This window comes from Panthera onca, chromosome A1 (assembly GCF_046562875.1).
Source record: "Panthera onca isolate mPanOnc1 chromosome A1, mPanOnc1 haplotype 2, whole genome shotgun sequence".
Taxonomy (NCBI): domain Eukaryota; kingdom Metazoa; phylum Chordata; class Mammalia; order Carnivora; family Felidae; genus Panthera; species Panthera onca.
Genome location: NC_138339.1, coordinates 211685258 through 211706099, shown reverse-complemented (window position 1 = coordinate 211706099; position 20842 = coordinate 211685258). Strand labels below are relative to the sequence as shown.

General features: G+C 36.7%; 1 protein-coding gene across 12 annotated transcripts in view; it reads right to left on the bottom strand.

The window, feature by feature from the left end:
• Positions 1-20842, bottom strand: part of NAA16 (N-alpha-acetyltransferase 16, NatA auxiliary subunit) — a 65325-nt gene that overhangs the window by 4940 nt on the left and 39543 nt on the right. For all 12 annotated transcript variants that reach the window (XM_060637066.3, XM_060637070.3, XM_060637068.2 and 9 more), the window contains 9 exons: positions 19726-19798; positions 16454-16623; positions 15951-16103; positions 10689-10817; positions 5140-5353; positions 3872-4065; positions 2544-2652; positions 2009-2107; positions 1537-1680 (listed from right to left, as the gene is read on the bottom strand). In XM_060637066.3, the coding sequence (XP_060493049.2) occupies positions 1537-1680; positions 2009-2107; positions 2544-2652; positions 3872-4065; positions 5140-5353; positions 10689-10817; positions 15951-16103; positions 16454-16623; positions 19726-19798 (1285 nt within the window). The remainder of the gene's footprint in view (positions 1-1536; positions 1681-2008; positions 2108-2543; positions 2653-3871; positions 4066-5139; positions 5354-10688; positions 10818-15950; positions 16104-16453; positions 16624-19725; positions 19799-20842) is intronic.

Below are 20842 nucleotides of genomic sequence, written 5' to 3'. Positions count from 1 at the left end.
AATAAGACCCTTTGCTGGGCACTGGGTACACAAGTGACCAAGAGAGACGTGTTCCTTCCCTTTCAGAATGGAGGCAACCAGTATTCATTCAATTAATAACCTCTTTCTCCATGACGGTATCTCCTGCTCCATGTTCTATGCTCATTTTTCTACTGGCCTTTAATCAATTTATATTTTTTATTGCTAATCTATACGAACTCTACATATATTATTAGCCTTCTATTAGTTACATATCTGTAAATATTTTTTTTCCAACTGGCCTTTTGACTTTCTTTCTTTCTTTTTTATTTATTAAGTAACCTCTAACCCCAACATGGGGCTAAGAACTCACAACCCCAAAATCAAGAGTCGCATGCTCTACCCACTGAGCGCCAGCCTGGTCTTTTGACTTTTTTTTATGGTGTTTTAACTTTTATGTGGCAACATTTAACTTTTCCTTAGAATTTCACATAATATTTGGGAAGGTATTTCCCTAAAAACAATAAAAAAATGTTTTCGTCCATTATCCTGTGTTCTTGAGGAGAAGTTCTTATTTCCCTTTGTACCAAGAAGTTGCAGTTTTTCACAGGAATTAACTTTTTTTCCCATAGATATCAGAATCAAGAAGTTTCCCTTTAGAACAAGAAAGCTTAAATTAAAATATTTAAGTATATGCTTAACGTAGGAGCTTAGTTAACTATATTATGTACTTCATTTTGTCTCCAATTCCTCGTCCACAATCTTTTGTCCAATTTACCATCTTGTCCATCCAAGCCATTCTGTCATTTTATGAAACTGAATAAACTCCCTAAAATCCTTCTGTACAGGCAGGATATAAGTAAATCCTCAAAATATAAAATATGGCAAGTAATAAAAACACAAGAAAAAATAAATCACTCATAACCACAACACACGAAGGCAACCATTAAAGCTTTCATATGTATTTCTTTTCAGCCTTTATCCCATGTATTTTTTTTTACAGTTGAAATTATATTGTATGTTACTTCCGTGTACGTGTTATGAAATTATTTACCCCCATTATTACAAATCATCCAAATTAACATCCCTTTACAGGACTGCTGGGTTTTCCATTCCACTACAAACCTGCTACTATTTCCCCTACTATCAGACATACATCAGCTTTGTTTCCATTCTTTTCCCCACACTTACAGCATTTCAGTTAACGTCTTTGCGCTTAAAGCTCTATCTCTGCTTTGGATTAATTCTTTAAAATTATTTACAAAAGTATGATGACAGCGAAAATCACAGATAATGTGACGCTCCTCATAAGAGGACAGGTTGCTTTCCTAAATGGCCGGGCCAGTTTACATTCACAGCAGCGAGATACACGAGTGCTTACCCACCACATCTTTACCGTACTTCCGTCTCCTTTTTCCAAACAAACAGACCTTCCTTAACTGGAAAGATCAAAAATGGTATTGCATTCATTTCTACTTCTAGGATAACTTGTGAGGTTGAACATCTTTCCAAACGTTTATTTTCACCACATTCTAACCCTTTCCAGAACTGTTTTACCCCTGGGAGTCCAATACCAACCTGAAAGCAGATGCTGAAGAGAGGTAGCATTGTGTCTGAGAAAATCCTCATTAAAACTTTCCAAATCCTTGTTGACAAATATTTTCTGCATTTCTTGAGATAGAACTTTACTCACAATGTCTGGAAGATTACTATGATTAGACACTATAAAAACAAAACATTTGGAATTAAAAAAATTTTTAATCTATCCTTTGAAACAAAATCAATGGAAATACATTTATATTTGTTATTAAGCTTGATACATTTCACACAGTAAAAATATTGCTCCTTTGGAATACTAAATATATTCTAGCTTAAAAATGCACTAATTTCTAACATATCTTTGCTAGCATGTTTAATTTATAAACACACCGTAAATATTATCCTTTCCTTGCTTCACATTAATGTAAATCTCTTTAATATCCAGCTTAATGAGAGGCCTCTGAACTGTCATACTTGCTTTTACATAAATATTACCTTTTTTCATACTTACCAGATTTAGAAAATTTAATTAAGCATTCATGTAACCATGGGTTATTACTGTTGATGGCAAAAGCTCGTTTGACAGACTGCAGCATTAACAGAAACTTCCCTGTGTCAGAAAAACATGGAAAGGTAACAGCATCAAATATTTATGTATGTTATTTTAGTCACTTTATTTTAGCCTCACTTAAATTCCAGTAACAAAATGTTACCTTTCCTATAACATTCATAAGTAAAATTCAAAGCTGACTTTGGTTATCAAAGACAACTTTTATTTTCTAAAGAAAAGTTTGAAATCATGTAGAACTGCTTCAGGTAAACAATTTGTATGACTGTTCAAACTCTTCTTAAAAGGGATTTGAACATAATTTTCTAACTAGTTACCCCAAAAAGTTTTGAGTAGCAAAGGAAAAAGGGATTGGGAGCCTTTTGTGGAAGGCTGAAATGGATCTTTAAGAAACAAAAATCAATCTAACTTGATAAAGATTATGCTGAATATGGTCACCAATATAAGTAAGGATTAACAACTGAATTCAAACTATTACCTTTTCTAAAATATATTTCAAATGCTAATAGATGAGTGTCAATGTTATCAGCAACAAGGTTCTTAAGAGGTATAAGGAACTTGATAGCTTCTTCTAATGGATTTTCTATCTATTTTGAAACAGAAAGGAAAATTATTACATTTAAAAACAGCTACACAAGTCAGTTTCCCCCAAAATCTCATATTAATATGTCTCTAAAGTAATTTACCATTCTCTTTATATGACGAAATAAGCAAGAAAACATTTTAAAACTATCATCTGTAAACAAATTCAAAATAGTAATTTCAAAATGGATATGGCTCCATTGTTTCTTCTGATTATAAAATCATTATAATCTCATAAAAATCCAAAAAAATACAGGAAATTATTCCATAGGCTTAAGGAGATGGGACACCAAATACTGATAGCCCCTTATTCTTCAAACATCTATAGTAAAGAGGCAAATATAACTGTATCGTGTGATTGGAAAAAATGACAAATTTGAAATACACTAGATTCTATAGTGAATAAACCTGAAAACTAAAATATTTCCCTAAACCTGGTCCCTAAATAACTACCAACACTTTTAGAAAATCCCAGCCATGAAGTGCTTTCTCTTTGTAGCTAAAACATATCAATATATATAAAATGTTTCCAGATGTAATAATTATATTGCTGCTGTAACACATTACCAACAAGTTAGTGTTCATAAAACAACACCTATTCATTATCTTGCAGGTCTGTAGGTCAGAAGTCCAACATGGGTCTGGCTGGGCTTAAAAATCAAGGTGCCAGCAGGACCACCTCCCTTTTGGAGGTTCGAAGGGAGAGTATGTTTCAAGGCCCTTTCAGCTCCTCAAAGCTGCCCACAATCTCCATTTGTGGCTCCCTCATTCCCTCTTCAAAACCAGTAACAGGCTGAGTTCTCCTTACAGGACTCCAACCCTCTCCTGTCTCCCTCTACTCTAAAGATCCACTGTGATTACATTCGGCTCCCCAGACAATCCAAGCTAACCTCCTTATTTGAAGGCCAGCTAATTACAATCATAAATCCCATCTGCCACCTTTATTCCCCTTTGCCATGTAATGGAACATATTCCCAAATTCCAGGGATTAGGATGTGAAGAGATTTAAAGGGACATTATGCTGCCTACCACAACTACAATTCTACGTATAATCTGCATTAACCAAAATTTGCGTATTATCACTCAAAACTAACTGACTAGTATCATGACCTTGAAATATTACAAAGGGCTTCTGATCTACAGATGTAATTAAAACACATTCGTGACCAAAACAGAACCAAGTAACATAAATTCTACCAAATAAAGACAGTAAGTTTATCTCACCCTTTCTAATTTTTCAGGTATAAGTTCTTCTTTGAGACCACTGCCTTCTTCTTCTTCTTCATCTCTTTTTTTCTTTGGATTTTTTTGTTGACGTTCCCTTTCCGCATGCTTTCTCTCTTCTTCCAGTTTAGCCTTTTTCTGAGCTCTTCTCTGCTTGCTAAGCATTTTCTTCAACTCTTTGGCTGACAAGTTTTCTACAAATATCCAAATGAATACAAATTCTAAGTCAGTGTTTCCATGTTCCTCACATTCTTCTGCAATTTTTAGTACAGCTTTTACAAGGGAAAAGGGGGAAGAGGCAATGATATGGAGGTTTTTAGGAAGTGCCACCACCTATCACACACCTGACACACAAAAGGCAACTGGTAAACACTGCATTGACTAAAATGAACCGATTCTAAAAAAAATATATAAAAATAAATAATAATAAAATAAAATTAACCAATTATGGCCTAGTTCTGCCTCCCAACATGATAACATGACTTTATTTAGGTAAATCACTTCATCTCACTGAGTCTCAATCCCAATCTGCGCACAGTGGGGGTGATGACACCAGCTATCCTCTTGGAATATATCAAGGACAAGTGAGACAATGCATACACACAGAATTGTGATCTGATCCGAAATTTTCCTCCACATTACTATCTCTCAAATACCTGTAGATACTAACATTCTAGTGAATAAAAAGCTGGACAAATATCCTCATTGGCAGTATTATTTTCAATTAACTAGGCACTAGAAACTGTAAGAACATGTATTTTTCCCAAAGGGGCTCAAAGCTATTTTCACTTACAATTTAAAAAAAGAGAGAAAAAGAACCCAGTCCACAGACATTTCTATTTTTCCTTAATTGGCCTTACTGAAGATAAAAATAAAAATGATTGCAGGGCACCTGGCTGGCTCAGTCAATGGAGCGTGCGACTCTTGATCTCAGGGCTGTGAGTTCAAGCCCCATGTTGGAAGTAGACATTACTTAAAAAAAAATAAAATCTTAAAAAATTTAAAAAACATAAAAAAATAAAATAAAAATAAAAATGATCACAAGTCATCAAATTAGGGCTATTTAGAATTATTAGCTACAGAGCATGATCCTGCTGACTTTTTCTAAGCTCCCCCTATCCCCTGCACTGTTTTGGGGGCATACAGGCTACCTGATGCCGTCTTCACATACATTTGACAAAATGCTTTTGTATGTATTGTTATGCTAAGGACATTCTGAAATTTTGTGTTCTTTTCCATCCTTTTACATCAAGTTCCTTTTCAGTTACCTGAATTTATTTCTTGCTGTTTGCTCTCACTGGTTAAGGGGTTATCATACAATTTCAAGTATATTTCAATCGCTGATCTAGCAGCCTTGAAATAGAAGGCATGTCTTCTGAGTATATCTTCTAATCTCAAAAGGTCAACATAGGCACGAAGGGTCATCTTTCTCATGCAGTATGTATGGAAGTCAAATTGATCATCGGTTATCTCAAAAAAATGCTTCAAAAAAAACACAAAATTATCCCTTATATATATGTCAGTAATGTCTATTTTTTGAAAGAAAATCATAAAAAACCCCAAATACAATGTTAACAGTCACAATTTCACTTAGTTGCCCCTCTCCACTGTTCAACACTACAAAGAACATCAAATTATTCTTTGCATTCAACTTAAGTTTCTGTTACTTGGCCATTCCCTGTATCACTTTTTGTGACGACACTCAATTTCTGTGTAATAAGTCAGATAATCAGATTTTTTTTAACCTTGAAATCAGTACATATTGATAATTTTGTTTTAGTGAAATATTTCTCCTCCATATTCCCCCAAAATGAGCAAGGCAGAGTTAAATGGAGCTCTGAATGAAGGTCAAATATACACAGGTTCACATTAAATGTTTACAAATCAGACTGTTCTACTCAACTTTGAGGACAAGCCCTGTCATCTCTATCCCTACTGCATGGCACAGGCCTAACATTCAATAAGCACAGTTTTTGCTAACTCAAGAGAGAAAATGCTTATCACTCATGTGACCTCTTAATTTCCTACAGCTTCAATTATTTAAATTAGGTAGGAATAAAGAAATCCACATAGCCAATTTCATAAGGTTGTTAAGTGATCAAATAAGATAGTTTAAAAATTTCATTGAACACAGAGCATTCTAGCTTTTTCTCATTTAATAAACTCCCATTATTCTACCAACATTCCATTTTAGCAATGGTTCCTAAACTAGAGTCTATGTATAAAATAAGCATAATAACATTGTCCTAAGCAGAGAGTTCAAGGCTTTCATCCAATTCCCAAAGGGTTCATGGCCCGAAAAGTTAAAGAACCAATTCCTTACATTGCAAGGAGATGATTAACAATTCAAAACAACTGATACTTTTGTTTTCTTTCCTATATGCCTCTCTGCCTCCATCTTCTTTCTATTCCCCTATTTTAGCTTCTCCAAAAATATACACAAAAATGAATGATTCAATACATGAATACAAATTAAGCTCTTCTGCTACTTCATCTCCCCTCTGTCCTGGGGGCCTAAGTACTAACTCACTGTGCAGAAGACACATTAGCAACTGTCCACATCATTTCATAATTTTATTTGTGTTGGTAATTAGAAATACACTACACACAGAATGACATTAAGTACCTGAGACTTTAAGGGAAGAATTCTAAGGTAAGAAGTATAAAAGCACACAGTGTGGAGGGGAAAAAATGGGAAAAAATAAACATTCAACATTAGTTTATAACTTCAAGAATCATGCTTTAATGTGTTATATTTGAAAATTGCACTCCTCCCATCAATAAGACAAATCAATTCATAAGTATCAACATAAACTTGTTTTTTTATCAAAGGATTACAGGTTTCATAAAGCTGTTCGTGGTTAATATAAATCAAGTTATGTCTAGCACCAAATCTTAAAATTCAATACAACTGAGGAAAAATGGCAGTGCCCACATCAAGGAATACATAATGAGATGATAACATCTAAGAGATTACAGGACCTTTTTTTAAGTTAAGAAACATTTATGTGTAAAAGGCAGACACAAGTTTTAAGAGATACTCTAGCAGCTTTAGTAGACGTATATTCTAGGTCAAGTCTTAGAGGGAGCAGTAGAGAACCACAAACATTTAAGCCGCCTCTTTATCAGTAACAGCCCACAGGCTGCCTCTCTCCAGTTAGTCTTCCATATATAGGGTAACCAACTTATCCTGGCTAGCCTGGGGCTTTCTCAGTTTTTCCAAGGAAAGTCCAGTGTCTTAAGAATACGCTTTGCCCCGGGCAAACCTGGATGTTGATCACTCTATAGTAAGCTCATAGTTGTGGACAGGATATGGCCAGAGTTAATTAGAAAAAGTAGGATACTAACAAAATAATTTTGCTTTGGGAAGAAACGCTATATTGTAGAATCCTTTTAAGAAACAACTAAATAATCTTAGCTTGACTTTCTTTTTTTTTTTTTTTTTTTTTTAATTTTTTTATTTTCAACTATAGATACATAAGAAGTTACAAAGGTAGTGCAGAGATACCCCGTACACTGGTCTCTCAATTTCCTCCTAAGAGTTATATCCTCCATAATTATAGTGTGAGAACAAAATCAAAAACCTGACATTGATACAATGTGGGTATATAGTTCTAATGCGATTTTATCACATGTGTAGATTCATGTAACCACCACCACAATCAAGACACAGAACTATTCCATCCCCACAAAGATCTCCCTTATACTATCTTGGGGTGATTTTTAAGTCTCTAGATTGGTAAAACATAAAAATAAGCTAGATGACACAAACAGGTGAAGTTAGCTTCCCCATACTCCAGCATAATATGGTCACTTATCAGCTTCCTGCAGAAACCAGGTAACCAAATTTTAATAGACAGCTCACACTCTTAACTCCATTTTCCCCTCATCATAAATTACTAGTTCTTTGGGGGAGGGGCAGGAATTGCTTAATTTGTCAAAATTAGGCTTGAATCAAAATAAGACGAGTCAGTAGAGAATAAAGAAATGCTATTCGTGGCCTAAGAGCACGGTTTCCTTTAGGAATTCCGTATTAGTCCCTCTCTTCTTACCCAGGTTCCCCCACCCCCTTACTTCTCGGCAACCCTGGAGGAGCCCAACAAAAGGTCATATACAGAAAGGCAACAAAAACCTCTGATTTGAAAAATAATAATAATTAGACGAACTAGGGTAGTAAGCAACTCTACCCCCATTATAGAAAATCTGTTATTATAAAACACACATCAACTAGATAAAGGTTAAGATATGCTAGAAGATAAAGTTATGAACTGCCTATGGTTCTGATCTATCAGAAATCCTAGATCTTATCATCAAGTTTTAGAAATAAGTATTACTGATCCATTTCAGACATAAATCAGCATACTAAAATGAGAAACTAATCCCTGGGAAAAAAGAAAAGAAAAAAGTCTTGAAATATAAAATTATTATGAACACATGTTTATATCTAGTATCTTTAAAGATGGCTGTTTTATTTTTAATAAACCTCAAGTTCTAAACATCAGATTAGGCTGGACTTCATAACCTTTACATATAATCCTAAAATCCTATGAGGGCTGCAAGATGAAAGCAAAAAAAATACTATCCTGGGCCATTCTAGAATTCTAACATTACAAATGCAATTAACTAAAAGCTTACAGCAATACATGTCATGGCTGAAACTGCCTTCAAGGGGAGAATTCTTGAGTAAGTTCTTGAAGGCAGAAGAAAGGCCTAGACCTTATTTGAACTTACATCCGTATTCACTGAAGGTGAAGGTTAACTGCAAAGTTTTACTTTTGAAAGGTCATCATTTCTTTACTAAAATACTTAAAATCCAGGCACAAAAGTAGGTCATGAAGATATTTATCATAATAAATCACTGAATTCTGTAATTACTCTTAAATCCTAACAAATTATATCATTAAGAATTCTTTCAGATTATGTTAATTTTATTAGAAATGAAATTAATAGCATTACTAATTTAGTATTAATCAATCGGCAAATATTTAATCACCTTATTTATACTAAGCACTCACATTTCTACATACACTAGAAGAGTTAAGTCTTACTTTTACTATGAATAACTCACTATAAAAGACTAGCTCACAAATGGCATAAGAATAGGCTCTTCCCTCACTTATCTGTGTCTGGTTCTTTCTGTCCTCAAGCACTAACAAATCCAAAACAGAAACAGTAAAGTTTCTAGAAATGATTATATAACATGACCAGAGGGTGACAATTTCTGCCTATTTTAATCTCTGATAGCCAATGGTTTTCTATTTTTTTTTTCTTCAAAAATGCTTTCTACCAGTCAAATCCTATTTCTTGAACAAGAGACACAGTTTATCTGACATTACAGACTTTTATTTCATGTCACTCAGACAAAAGTCACTAAAAATTTAAGGGAGAGCATAATCTAAATGAAACTTAGTAATGGAAGAGCTATTAATCATATTCTAACAATCCTCAAGAAATACCACCAAGAGAACTATTGATAGTCATGAATATTAGGAGGGGTGGGCCTGAAGCTGGAGACACTCATAGTTATAATGACCCTAAGGATGTGCAAATTTCACTTTCACAGAAAATCTGGTAAATATCTAGCCATGCCCTTGCTGGAATTACTGATCCATAAGTGCCTAGTAGCTTCTTCATTCAGGAAACAATCTATTGCTCCCTGAGAACGTCCTGGGTAATAAGCATGTATCTTTCCTTAGTAACAAGAATGCTTTTAAAGTGCTGGTCATCTAAGGAATGTTGAAACAAACTGGTGATCTATGGTTTTATCACAGAAATAAGAGCCGGGTTTAAATTAGAATGCTTGGATATTGCCTAAGTATTTCGCGTATCATCTGAGGGCTTTATATTTTTCAAGGAGAAGATATGGATTTTCCCCCAGAGATATAGCCAGCAAGCCCAGGCTCAAAAAGAAAAAAGCAAAGAAACCAAACAAAAACAAAAAACTAGGTTATTTCCAAAAGGGATCAGGTATAATCCTAGTTCCAGTTCCCAGCAAAAGCCACCCCCTAAGATTTAGGCTTTCTTTTGGGTAACCTTGGAAGTTTCACATGGGGAAAAAGGCCAAAGTGACTGCTAGAGTGCAGACATCAGGCTCACCTGACTACGACGCCTGTGGTTTTATACTGCGTCAGCATGGGAACAGTGCTGCCGATTGACCCCACAACTGAGGGCTGCTGAGGACTGCCTCAGGGGTGCTTTTGTGGCTCTTTTCCTCCTGTTGTCCATTTGGAAGGAGAGTGCTTCAGAGATGACAAAGAACAGGAAAACAAAATTCACACAAAGGAAAAGAAAAGTCCCCTCACTAGGACACATCACACATAATCCTAAAAGCAAGTAATAAAATAAGCCTGCAAACCAGCCACAGATTGCTGTACAAAGTATCGGACATGAGAACAAGTATCCTGGGAAGACAAACTGGAGAGAGGCTGGCTCCAGAGCAGATCCTGATGTAAAGGGGAAAGAGGTGGCCATCAGCTTGTGTGTCCTTCTGGGCTAGTGAGGAGATCAAATAATGGCCGGATTAGGAAAAACAAATTTTGAATATATGTTAACAATAACAGTAATGGCTTGATAAATTCATCTTTTCCTTCTTCCCTCAGACCAAATTACGCAGACCTGTCTCAATCATAACCATTTGAAGATCAAAACAAAGCAATCACTTATTCACAACTTCTGAATGTTTGAAAAGCTAAAGACCAAGCATGTTTTTCACAGTGAAGTTTCCAAAGCAGAACAGGTAGATGATCCCATGTAGAAATCAACCCGCTTTTTTCATCACCTTACAGGAGAAAAGTAAAGTCAAAGTTCTACAACTTACCCTTTCTACTTCATGGCATTTTTTCAAGGCATCCCCATATCTCCCCAAACGCTGGTAAGCTGAAATGCATTCTGTCTGAAACCACATGCATTGCATCTCATTTAGATTTTCCATAGCAGATGTTCCTTCCTGAAACAGAAGCATTCATAAATATAGGACACAAACAACAAAAGAGATCCTAAAGACCTCATTTTCTCTTTTACAACTGTGGCTACAAGTATCATTATGACAATACATAGCAATAGACAAATAGCTCAAGGTTCTTCCAAAGGCTCCTACTGATGCGAAATTACGTAATGTCTTATTTACCCAGCTCTGTTGGGGTATTCAACACCCTACCCAGAAAAGACTCCAGATTGCTGAAACTAAGTTTTTGAACACTTTTATTTAAAATATTCATTTATTTGGATATTTAAAATATTTAACAGTAATCCTTAGGAAGCACTGCTTATTTTCTTTTTAAGCAACCGCTGCTTAACCTTTCCTTGCTGACTCGGTCACTGTGATGTACACCCAGTTACTGCTGAATCTGTTAGTTCCAGGGCTCCTTTGGTTTCCTGGTCTCCTCCCTCCACCTCAGGCTATCAGCTGGCACTATCTTTGTGTCCCTGGGTCTGCTTCTTGTTCCATACCAACTCCTCCCATTTGCATTAGGCTGACAAAGCCAAATAAGGGAATTTGTAAAGAATATCTGTTAACTTAGGGGCACATGGGTGGCTCAGTCCGTTAAGTGTCAGACTCCTGTTTTGGCTTAGATCATGATCTTGCAGTTGTGAAATTCAGCTCTGCATCAGACTCTGAGCTTGGCATGGAGCCTGCTTAATTCTCTCTCTCCCTCTCCCTCTGCCCCTCCCCTACACATCCTCTGTGTGTGTGTCTCTCTCTCTCAAAAAATAAAAATAAAAAATAAATAAAAAGAATATTTGTTAACTTGGGTTCAATGAGAATTCTGAGAAGAGTGTAAGACCTAAAGTACCTAGTTTCAATGGAGGGCCACTGGAGTTTTATCACAATTTAGAAGAGTTATTTCAAATATATTTTATGTGACCCCAGGGAAAAATGGCAAAGGTACATATTCATAAATAATTTCAGTCTTCAGTTCTTTTTCACACCCATTTTTGTGACCTGTTCCAATTTCAGTATTCTCATTAAAAGTGTAAAAACTGGTTATCTCTCAGTGAATGGAATTATGGGTGTATGTTATTTCTTCCTTATGGTTGTATATATTTTCCATCTTTTGGTGACTACATATTTTTATAAGAAATCTACATTTTTCATTTCAAAATCTTTACCAACTAGAACTGTCCAGCTTGCATCAGCAACTCTGTACACAGGTTCTAAAACACTGAAAAATCTGCCAGAAGAAAATATGCACACTTCACTCACTTATTAGTGATCAGATAGAATCACTTATAATCAGACATAAACTGGTTATTTGAGGTTAGCAGTCTGCCTCTGCTGGCTCACTCCCTGGGCTATCCACCACACGTTCTGGGCCCATCTGGCCCAGGAACGAGGGTGGCTGAGCAGACCCAGGTCTCCATCCAGCAGGACAGCTTGTCAAGAGTGAATTACCAGAGGCAATTCTGACAAGCCAGCTGAGCCACGGGGTTTGATGACTCCTCTCCTCAAACAGACAACCATTCCCCTTCTTCTTCATTCTGTGGTGCCTTTTCAAACACATCCTGGTTGTCTGTGACTTGGGTGCGTGCGTGCGTGCGTGTGTGTGTGTGTTGGTTGGTTGGTTTTTAAAATCACTGGACTTGATCTAGTTAAGAAGTTTTGTATATTCGTTTTATTTTTTTTTAATATTATTATTTGGGGGAGAGCACAAGGTGGGGGAGGGGCAGAGAGGAGGACAGAGGATCCAAAGCGGGCTCTGCCCTGAGGCTGACAGCAGCGAGGCGGATGTAGGGCTCGAACTCACAAACTGTGAAATCATGACCTGAGCCGAAGTCGGACGCTCAAGAGACTGAGCCACCCAGGAACCCCTGTATATTCATTTTTTTTTTTTTTTTTTTTAATTTTTTTTTCAATGTTTTTTATTTATTTTTGGGACAGAGAGAGACAGAGCATGAAAGGGGGAGGGGCAGAGAGAGAGGGAGACACAGAATCGGAAACAGGCTCCAGGCTCTGAGCCATCAGCCCAGAGCCCGACGCGGGGCTCGAACTCACGGACCGCGAGATCGTGACCTGGCTGAAGTCGGAGGCTTAACCGACTGCGCCACCCAGGCGCCCCTGTATATTCATTTTAACTGCACTTTCCTTCCGATCTCTGCTTTGGCTTCCAGGTGGTACTTTCCTGCACAGACACCGCCTGCTTCTGTATCTACTCCTGTACTTCTTACCGTCTCCAAATCTGTGCCGCAGGGCAAAGGGCATCAAAGAGTTTGAACCCCTGCACTATCTACTACATGACCCCTTCAGAGCCTCACCCACCTTGCTGCAAAACGTCAGACAAACACATGAGTCAGTGGTAGGTGAACATGAACACTAAGACGATTTTGCTCATTTTAGTTTTCTTCTCCTAATACCCATCACTCTTGCTACTTCTTTCCCTCTACATTACATCTACCACTTCGCAATCTATTGATCCTGTGGTGTGTGAATTTCTGAAACACTAGTCACTACAGTTTCTGCTCCTATTACCATTCTAAAACATGGGCTTTAGTGTCAGAGACTGCTAAGCTAGAATCCTGGCTCCAAAAGGAGTGACTAGCTGGGTGATCTCCAATGGGCACAGTACCTGACTTCTCTAAATATTTTCTAAGTATAACATGAGAGTAATGATATCAGAGGACTGATAGGATTAAATGAGATTATGTATATAACATACTTAGCTCAGTGCTTAATAACTGTTAAAGCTACTTTACATTTCCCCTTACAAATGGTATATAAATTATTAGCATTACTCTAAATATGAGAAAGGAGAGCTCAGGCAGGTTCAGATGCAAAAGCCATTTTTATGATGAGAGAGAGAGAACAGATGGTCTATAAGTAGTAGCCATTAATGAAAACTTAAATGTCTGTACATACACACACAGAGCTCTCTCTCTCTCTCTCGCTCTCTCTGAGGGGAGAGCAACAGCTGAGAGGGAGAGCGAGAGCTGTGTGTGTATGTACAGACATTTAAGTTTTCATTAAACGCTACTACCTATAGACCATCTGTTCTCTCTCTCTCTCATCCTACATATACAGGACATGTATTTCGTATACAGTAAAACCTTGGTTTGTAACTATAGTTCATTCCGGAAACATGCTTGTATTCCAAAGCATTTGTTTATCAAAGCGACTTTCAAGAACCATTGGCTCAGTTGTGATCATGTGATGTTCAGCATCACGTACCACTCATATTGCAAGACATTGCTCATTTATCAAGTTAAAATTTATTAGAAATGCTTGCTCGTCTTGTGGAACACTCGCAGAACAAATTACTCATAATCCAAGGTTTTGCTGTATGTGATCCATATGTATACATAGGAGATATGTGTATATATGATATATATGACATATTATTTACCAATACCTATGAATACTTATGCCACTTTGATGGTACGAAATGAGATCTTATTGTTTCTCTAATTACTAATGCAAGCATCTTTTTTGGCCATTCCATTTTCCACTTGTGTGAGCTAACTATTCACATCCTTTGCCCATGTTTCTCTCATCTTGTCTTTCTCTTATTGAGGTTTAGTGTGTGTGTTTTTGTTTCTATGACATTCTTGTAAGTAGTTAAGATTTCACAACAAAATTCAAGCTATTCTGTGACTTCTAAATTATAAGCAGTTTTGATAAACACCCAAACACAACCAGAATCTAGTTAACATTTAAGGAAGGTGGTACGCTGGGGCTGCATGAGGAAAACATTAGTATCACAGGGCACAGGGGTAACTTACTTTCATCCTAAATCACTCACAAACACCAGCAATAAGGCCCTCCATTGTATACATAATGTGCACTCGGAGGTAAAAGTTATTTATTCCAGGGTATCTTAATTAAAACTTGGAAATTAAACTTGGAAATGTGGTTTCCTCTTTATGCCTCAATGTCACATTCAATGTGTATTAAGGAACTATTTCAGTGAATTCTTTGTGGAGTTCTTTATAAATTCTTTTTTTTTTAATTTTTATTTTAATGTTTATTTTTGAGAGAGAGATAGAGCACAACAAGCAGAGGCAGAGAGAGATGGTGACACAGAATCCGAAGCAGGCTCCAGGCTCTGAGCTGTCAGCACAGAGCCCAATGTAGGGCTCAAACCCACAAACTGTGAGATCATGACCTGAGCCAAAGTCAGATGGCCAACTGACTGAGCCACCCAGGCACCCCTATAAAATCTTATTCCATCATATGGTTTGGAAATACCTTCTCCAATTCTATGGTCTACCGTCTCATTTTGTTGATGGTTATTCCTTGTTATATGTACACTTTAATTTTTAATATGGTCAAATATATCAATTTTACCTTTATACTTAAATTTTTTTAGTTTCTTAACAAATGCTTCCTACCTCAAACTCTAAAGATAAATTTAATACTTTCTTTAATCAACCTGGAATCTATTTGTGTGCAGGAGAAGAATGTCATTTTATTTTTGTCAGTTGTGCCAGCAATATCTTTTCATCTCTGATTCTGAAAGCACCTGTGGCTATATACCAAGTTTCCAAATACATGTCAATCTGTTTCTGAGCTTACTATTGTGTTCCATTAGTCTACATATATTTTGAACCATAAACTTACTATTTTCATAATGAGATAGAAAGTTCATGTGGAAAGAGATGTACGGATGGGGAAGGAGGGACAGGAAAGGAACAGATGTTCAGCCCAACAATTTCAGAGAACTTAAATTCTGAAATGTCAGAAATTATAGCTCGAAGAGGCTGGTTCTATATAGAAAAAACTCTATGAGCAATTCAAAAGAAACTGAAAAGAGAAATAAAAAGCAGCCACAAATTACTAATGAGACAAAAGAGTTGTGAATTGAATATTACATATAAGCACTGAAGTCTGGTATATTGCTTATTTTCATATAATGATACTGTGCTCCTATCATTGTCTTTCAACCGTCCCCCACCAGAAGCACACGCATACACACACTGAACCACAGTAAGAAACCATCCTTAGGACACAAGCTAGATGGGATTAATAAAAATAATGACAAAAATGAATTCTTATGAACTTTAGTGGCAAACTTCACAAATCATCATAGAGCTTAAGTTTAATTGTACTAACTCAGAAAAGTACACACTCGCATATGGCATTTCTTACCCTTGTGAACTTGGAACACATTTCCTCTGCTTCTTTTATCATGTTTGCTCGAAGCATATATTTTGCACATTTGGAGTTGATGAATCTATCAGCTGTGTCCAAAGACTGCGCTTCATCCATCCACTTTACAGCTTCTTTGAGATTACCTATATGCTTTAAGAAATGAAAGCATTATTAAAGAAATCACAGTATTTGTTACTAAAAGAATATGGGTGAATATAAATCATACAGACAAACTAGAAATCTGGTACCATTTCTGTCAAACTTCTCTAGAAATCCTTAGATAAGTTATAATTTACATTTACTAAGAGATGATTCAAGTAATTAACACTGATTATACACTGCTTATACAACTATGTAACATAAAACTCCCTAGGACTATTAGAGTATTAGAAATAGATTATCAGGGTACCATAGGAGTTATTTCTATATGGAAAAAACTCCAAGGGTCCTTAAAGTAGCCAAATTCTTCAGCTATTCAAAAAACATGACTAGGATTTTACCTTGTAAATTTTTGCCTTCATATAGAATAATTCTATTAGAGTGGGAGTACCAGCAATTGCAGCATTAATGTAATCCAAAGCTAAAGAATAATGCCCAAGTTTATCAAAATGCTGTGCCAGGAAATACTGAACCCAGAGAAGTGTTGTTGGGGGTTCCTTCTCTCCATTTTCTGCAATCAAACAAATATAAAATTATTATAAAGAAGAAGGCAAAGTAAAGTAAGTCATATACTTTCTCTCCCTTAATGCATGATGAAATTAATAATTACTATAAGAATAAGCAGTAAAAAACCCAGAAAAATGACCAATGTCAACAGAGAGAGGTAGGGCTTTATGCCATAAAGTTCAAAAAGTAGCAGCCGGGAAGAGAAACAACATGCTGGTTTCACAGACTTCTGACCTCTACTTCACTCCAAAGAAACAGTGCTGGGGAAAAGAGGTGAATCAGTCTAGCCAGATGCATTCTCCGGCTGAGAACATAAGGCAGCAGGCCCAGAAAAATCAAGGTCACAGCTTGTGAACAGATGTCCCTAAATACCACTGCAAGACTGTCACAAAGACAAGAACTGCCAGGGCTTTGCACTTCCTAAGACTCAACCCCAAATCAGGGAAACCCCAAGTTGAAGGGTATGAAGATACCTTCCTGACAAGGTGGAATTAGCCCTGCCATGTGACAAAAGCAGTCACACATAGTCAGCTGAGCTCCATGCCATTCCTCAAGCTACAGAAGAGTAGATAAATAAATATCAAGCTCTCAAAATGGATTTTAAAATGGATACAGGTATGAAATCAGGTAGAAAAAGTAGAATGGAGGATTTACCCATACCACAGAAAAAAAAAAGTCTTGTAAACACAGAAATTAACATAAATTAAAACAAATAATAAAGGAAAAGACAAGCATTTATCTTGTTCTTCTTATATAAACTATATCCCAGGGAAACCAAACATTTGATAAAGAAAAGTTCCTTTTTTAAAAAATTTTTTAATGTTTATTTTTGAGAAAGAGAGAGAGAGAGAGAGAGAAAAAGAGAGACAGAGCACAAGCAGGGTGAGAGGCAGAGAGAGAGGGAGACACAGAATCTGAAGCAGGCTCCAGGCTCTGAGCTGTCAGAGCAGAGCCCAACATGGGGTTGAACGCACGAACCATGAGCTCATGACCTGAGCCTAAAGACACTCAACCAACTGAGCCACCCAGGCATTCCTGATAAGGAAAAGTTGTTTATAAGAGAATTCTAGCTATTATAAATGTAGAGGGGAAATGATTATAGAATAAAAGGGATTGAGGCAGTGATCCTCAGTGACTGCTAAAATCATTAGGTAAGAGGAACTTTTTAACCAGCAGATCAGGCTGTAACATCTGAACCCTGATCAATCTTCACATCACAAAGACAAATAACCAGAATGTCTTCTGCCTCCAGATGTGATACAACAGGAAGTACAAAGCATCACATAAGAAGTATTCACAAGGAACCTGGATCTAATCAAGCCTGTAAATCTAACTAGAAGTTCACATGAAATCTGGATAGCAAAATATATTAAATGATACCAGGAGAAAGCATTCAGCCAAATCCATAATATGGGACATTCCAAAATACAAATGACCTACTACAAATAGTGATTGTAGTTTTTTTAATGGCAGGAGGTTAATTATCACGATTAAAAAATTATCAGAGACATAACCAAATATAAAGTGTGGACCTATGCTGGAGCCAGATTCAAATAAGCCATTTATGCAGAGACAGTTTTTGAGGAAACTGGGGAAATTTACATTTGGACTGGGTATTAGATATTAGGATATGAGTGTTAATACTATGTGAGATAGCACTGTGGTTGTATCTTCTAAGTGTTTTAAACAGAGATGTACACTAAGGTACTGACAGGTGAAACAGTATGTCTGCTTTAAAAATACCCTAGAAATGGGGGGCCTGGGTGGCTCAGCTGGATAAGCATCTGACTCTTCATTTTGGCTCAGGTCATGATCTCATGGCTCATGAGTTCGAGCCCCACATCAAGCTCTGTGCTGACAGTATGGAGCCTGCTTAGGATCCTCTCTTTCTCTCTCTCTGCTCCTCCCTAGCTCATGCGTGCACACATGTGTGCTCTTTCTCTCAATAAATAAATGAACATTAAAAAAAATACCCCAGAGAAAAAACTAGACAGGAGATAACTTTACATAAGACTGGCAAAATACTGGTAATAGAGGCTGGGTGAAGGGGACACAAGGGTTCATAATTCTATTTATTTCTGTTTCTGATATTTCATTATGAAATTTATTTCAAACAAAAACAAAAGAGCAATAACATGTAAAAGATACATGAAGAACTCAGACTAAAGTTACCATCTGCATGACTGAAAGCATTCTAGAGTGTTTTCTAAACTAAGATGCCTTGAATTACACATGTCCCTACAAAGAGAGAAAGAACCAAATCATTCAGAATTTTAAAAAAAATTTTTTTAATGTTTATTTACTTTTGGAGAGAAACAGAGCATAAGCGGGGTGGGGGCAGGGGGAGCAGAGAGAAAGGGAGACAGAATCCGAAGCAGGCTGCAGGCTCTGAGCTATCAGCACAGAGCCCAACGTGGGACTCAAACTCACGAAATGGGAAATCATGACCTGAGCTGAAGTTGAATGCTTAACTGACTGAGCCACCCGGGTGCTCCTAAATCATACAGAATTCAAAGTAATGAACTAGTAGAAAGAACAGAGAAGTAGGAATTTGGGAAAAATAGGTTTCAGTGTAAACTAACTATATGACCTTAAACAAGCCACTCAACCTCTCAAGCGCTTACTCATGTTAAAACAGAGTTAGCTCCCACCTCACAAGATTGTGGAAAACTTAAGTAAGATTGAAAGTGATCTTCTCAAGGGGCACTGGGATGGCTCAGTTGGTTGAGTGTCTCTTGATTTCAGCTTAGGTCATGATCGCAGGTTTGTGGGATCAAGCCCTGCCTCAGGCTCCTTCCTGAACATGGAGCCTGCTTAAGATTCTCCCTCTCTCCCTCTCCCTGCTTCCCTCTCTCTCTCTCTCCCTCTCCCTGCCTCCCTCTCTCTCTCTCCCTCTCCCCTCCCCTCTGCCTCTCTCCCCAACTTGTGTACTCTCTCTTTCTCAAAACAATAAATAAATAAAAGTGCCCTTTTCATTATTCAAAAACAACTATTTAGTAAATAGGTATGTGTAGCACATACATAAAATATGTTAGTTTTACTTTAAGTGATTAAAAATGGATTGAAATGAGTATTCAAATTCCAGTTTAATCTAATTTAAACTTACCATAAGGGCTAAAAAAGTCACACGTTTTAAGAGAGGCTTCATAATTCGTAACAAGCTCCTGGATTATAGAAATCTGTTAAAGAAACATAGTTTTAAATTTTAAAAATATTTTATTGAAGGTTATTTATATTTACTGTGCAGTATATTAAATTTGGAAACAATGTGAAGGTTATTTCAGGACTATAAATTAACTATTAGTATATCTATTTCCCCCCTCCCCCTCCCGCCCCATCGTGTGAGGGGAAAGCAAGAAAAACACAGAAAATATACTGCTCTTTATTAATAGTAAAACAGCATCTCAGTCCTCAATCTCCCATCTCAGTAAGTAGCTTTGAGTTTTCAAAGGACAAATCATAACTAATTACTACAAAACCTTTTTTTTTTTTTTCCAACAGTTTGCCTTTTGCTTCTCATGGTTATATTGTGAAGTTGTAAACCATTACATATTCAGATTTTCTAAAGCCACTCATAACAAAAAATTCAAGTGCAGTGACCCAAATGACACAGTGAGTTGATGGAAAAGGTGAAGTAAACTCCTAAGCAGATGTTTAAACCCCCTTAATTTTTAGTGATCATTTTAAGAAAGAGTTACATTTCAATACTCCCCTCAAGTAGGACTGAAATACTAGAAACCACACTGTTAATGTGCTATGCCCTGAAAGAGGCAAACTAAAAGTGACATGAATTAGAAGTGGCAAAAGGAAAAAAAAAACAGCTTATATATATAACTGATTTTAAATGCCTATTGATGTTAACTGTTCAGAATAAGTTGGAAAAATATAACTATCTTACTTGTGAAGTTCAAAAAAAGTAATGATTTAAAAGTGAAGGGAATCCATTAAAACGCTTAATAGTATCTGACAAATATGGTATTATTTTAATTGTGATAATTTTTTTTTTTTAAATGTTTATTTATTTTTGAGACAGAGAGAGACAGAGCATGAACAGGAGAGGGGCAGAGAGAGAGAGGGAGACACAGAATCTGAAACAGGCTCCAGGCTCTGAGCTGTCAGCACAGAGCCTGACGCGGGGCTTGAACTCACGAACCGCGAGATCAGGACCTGAGCCGAAGTCGGCCGCTTAACCAACTGAGCCACCCAGGCGCCCCAATTGTGAT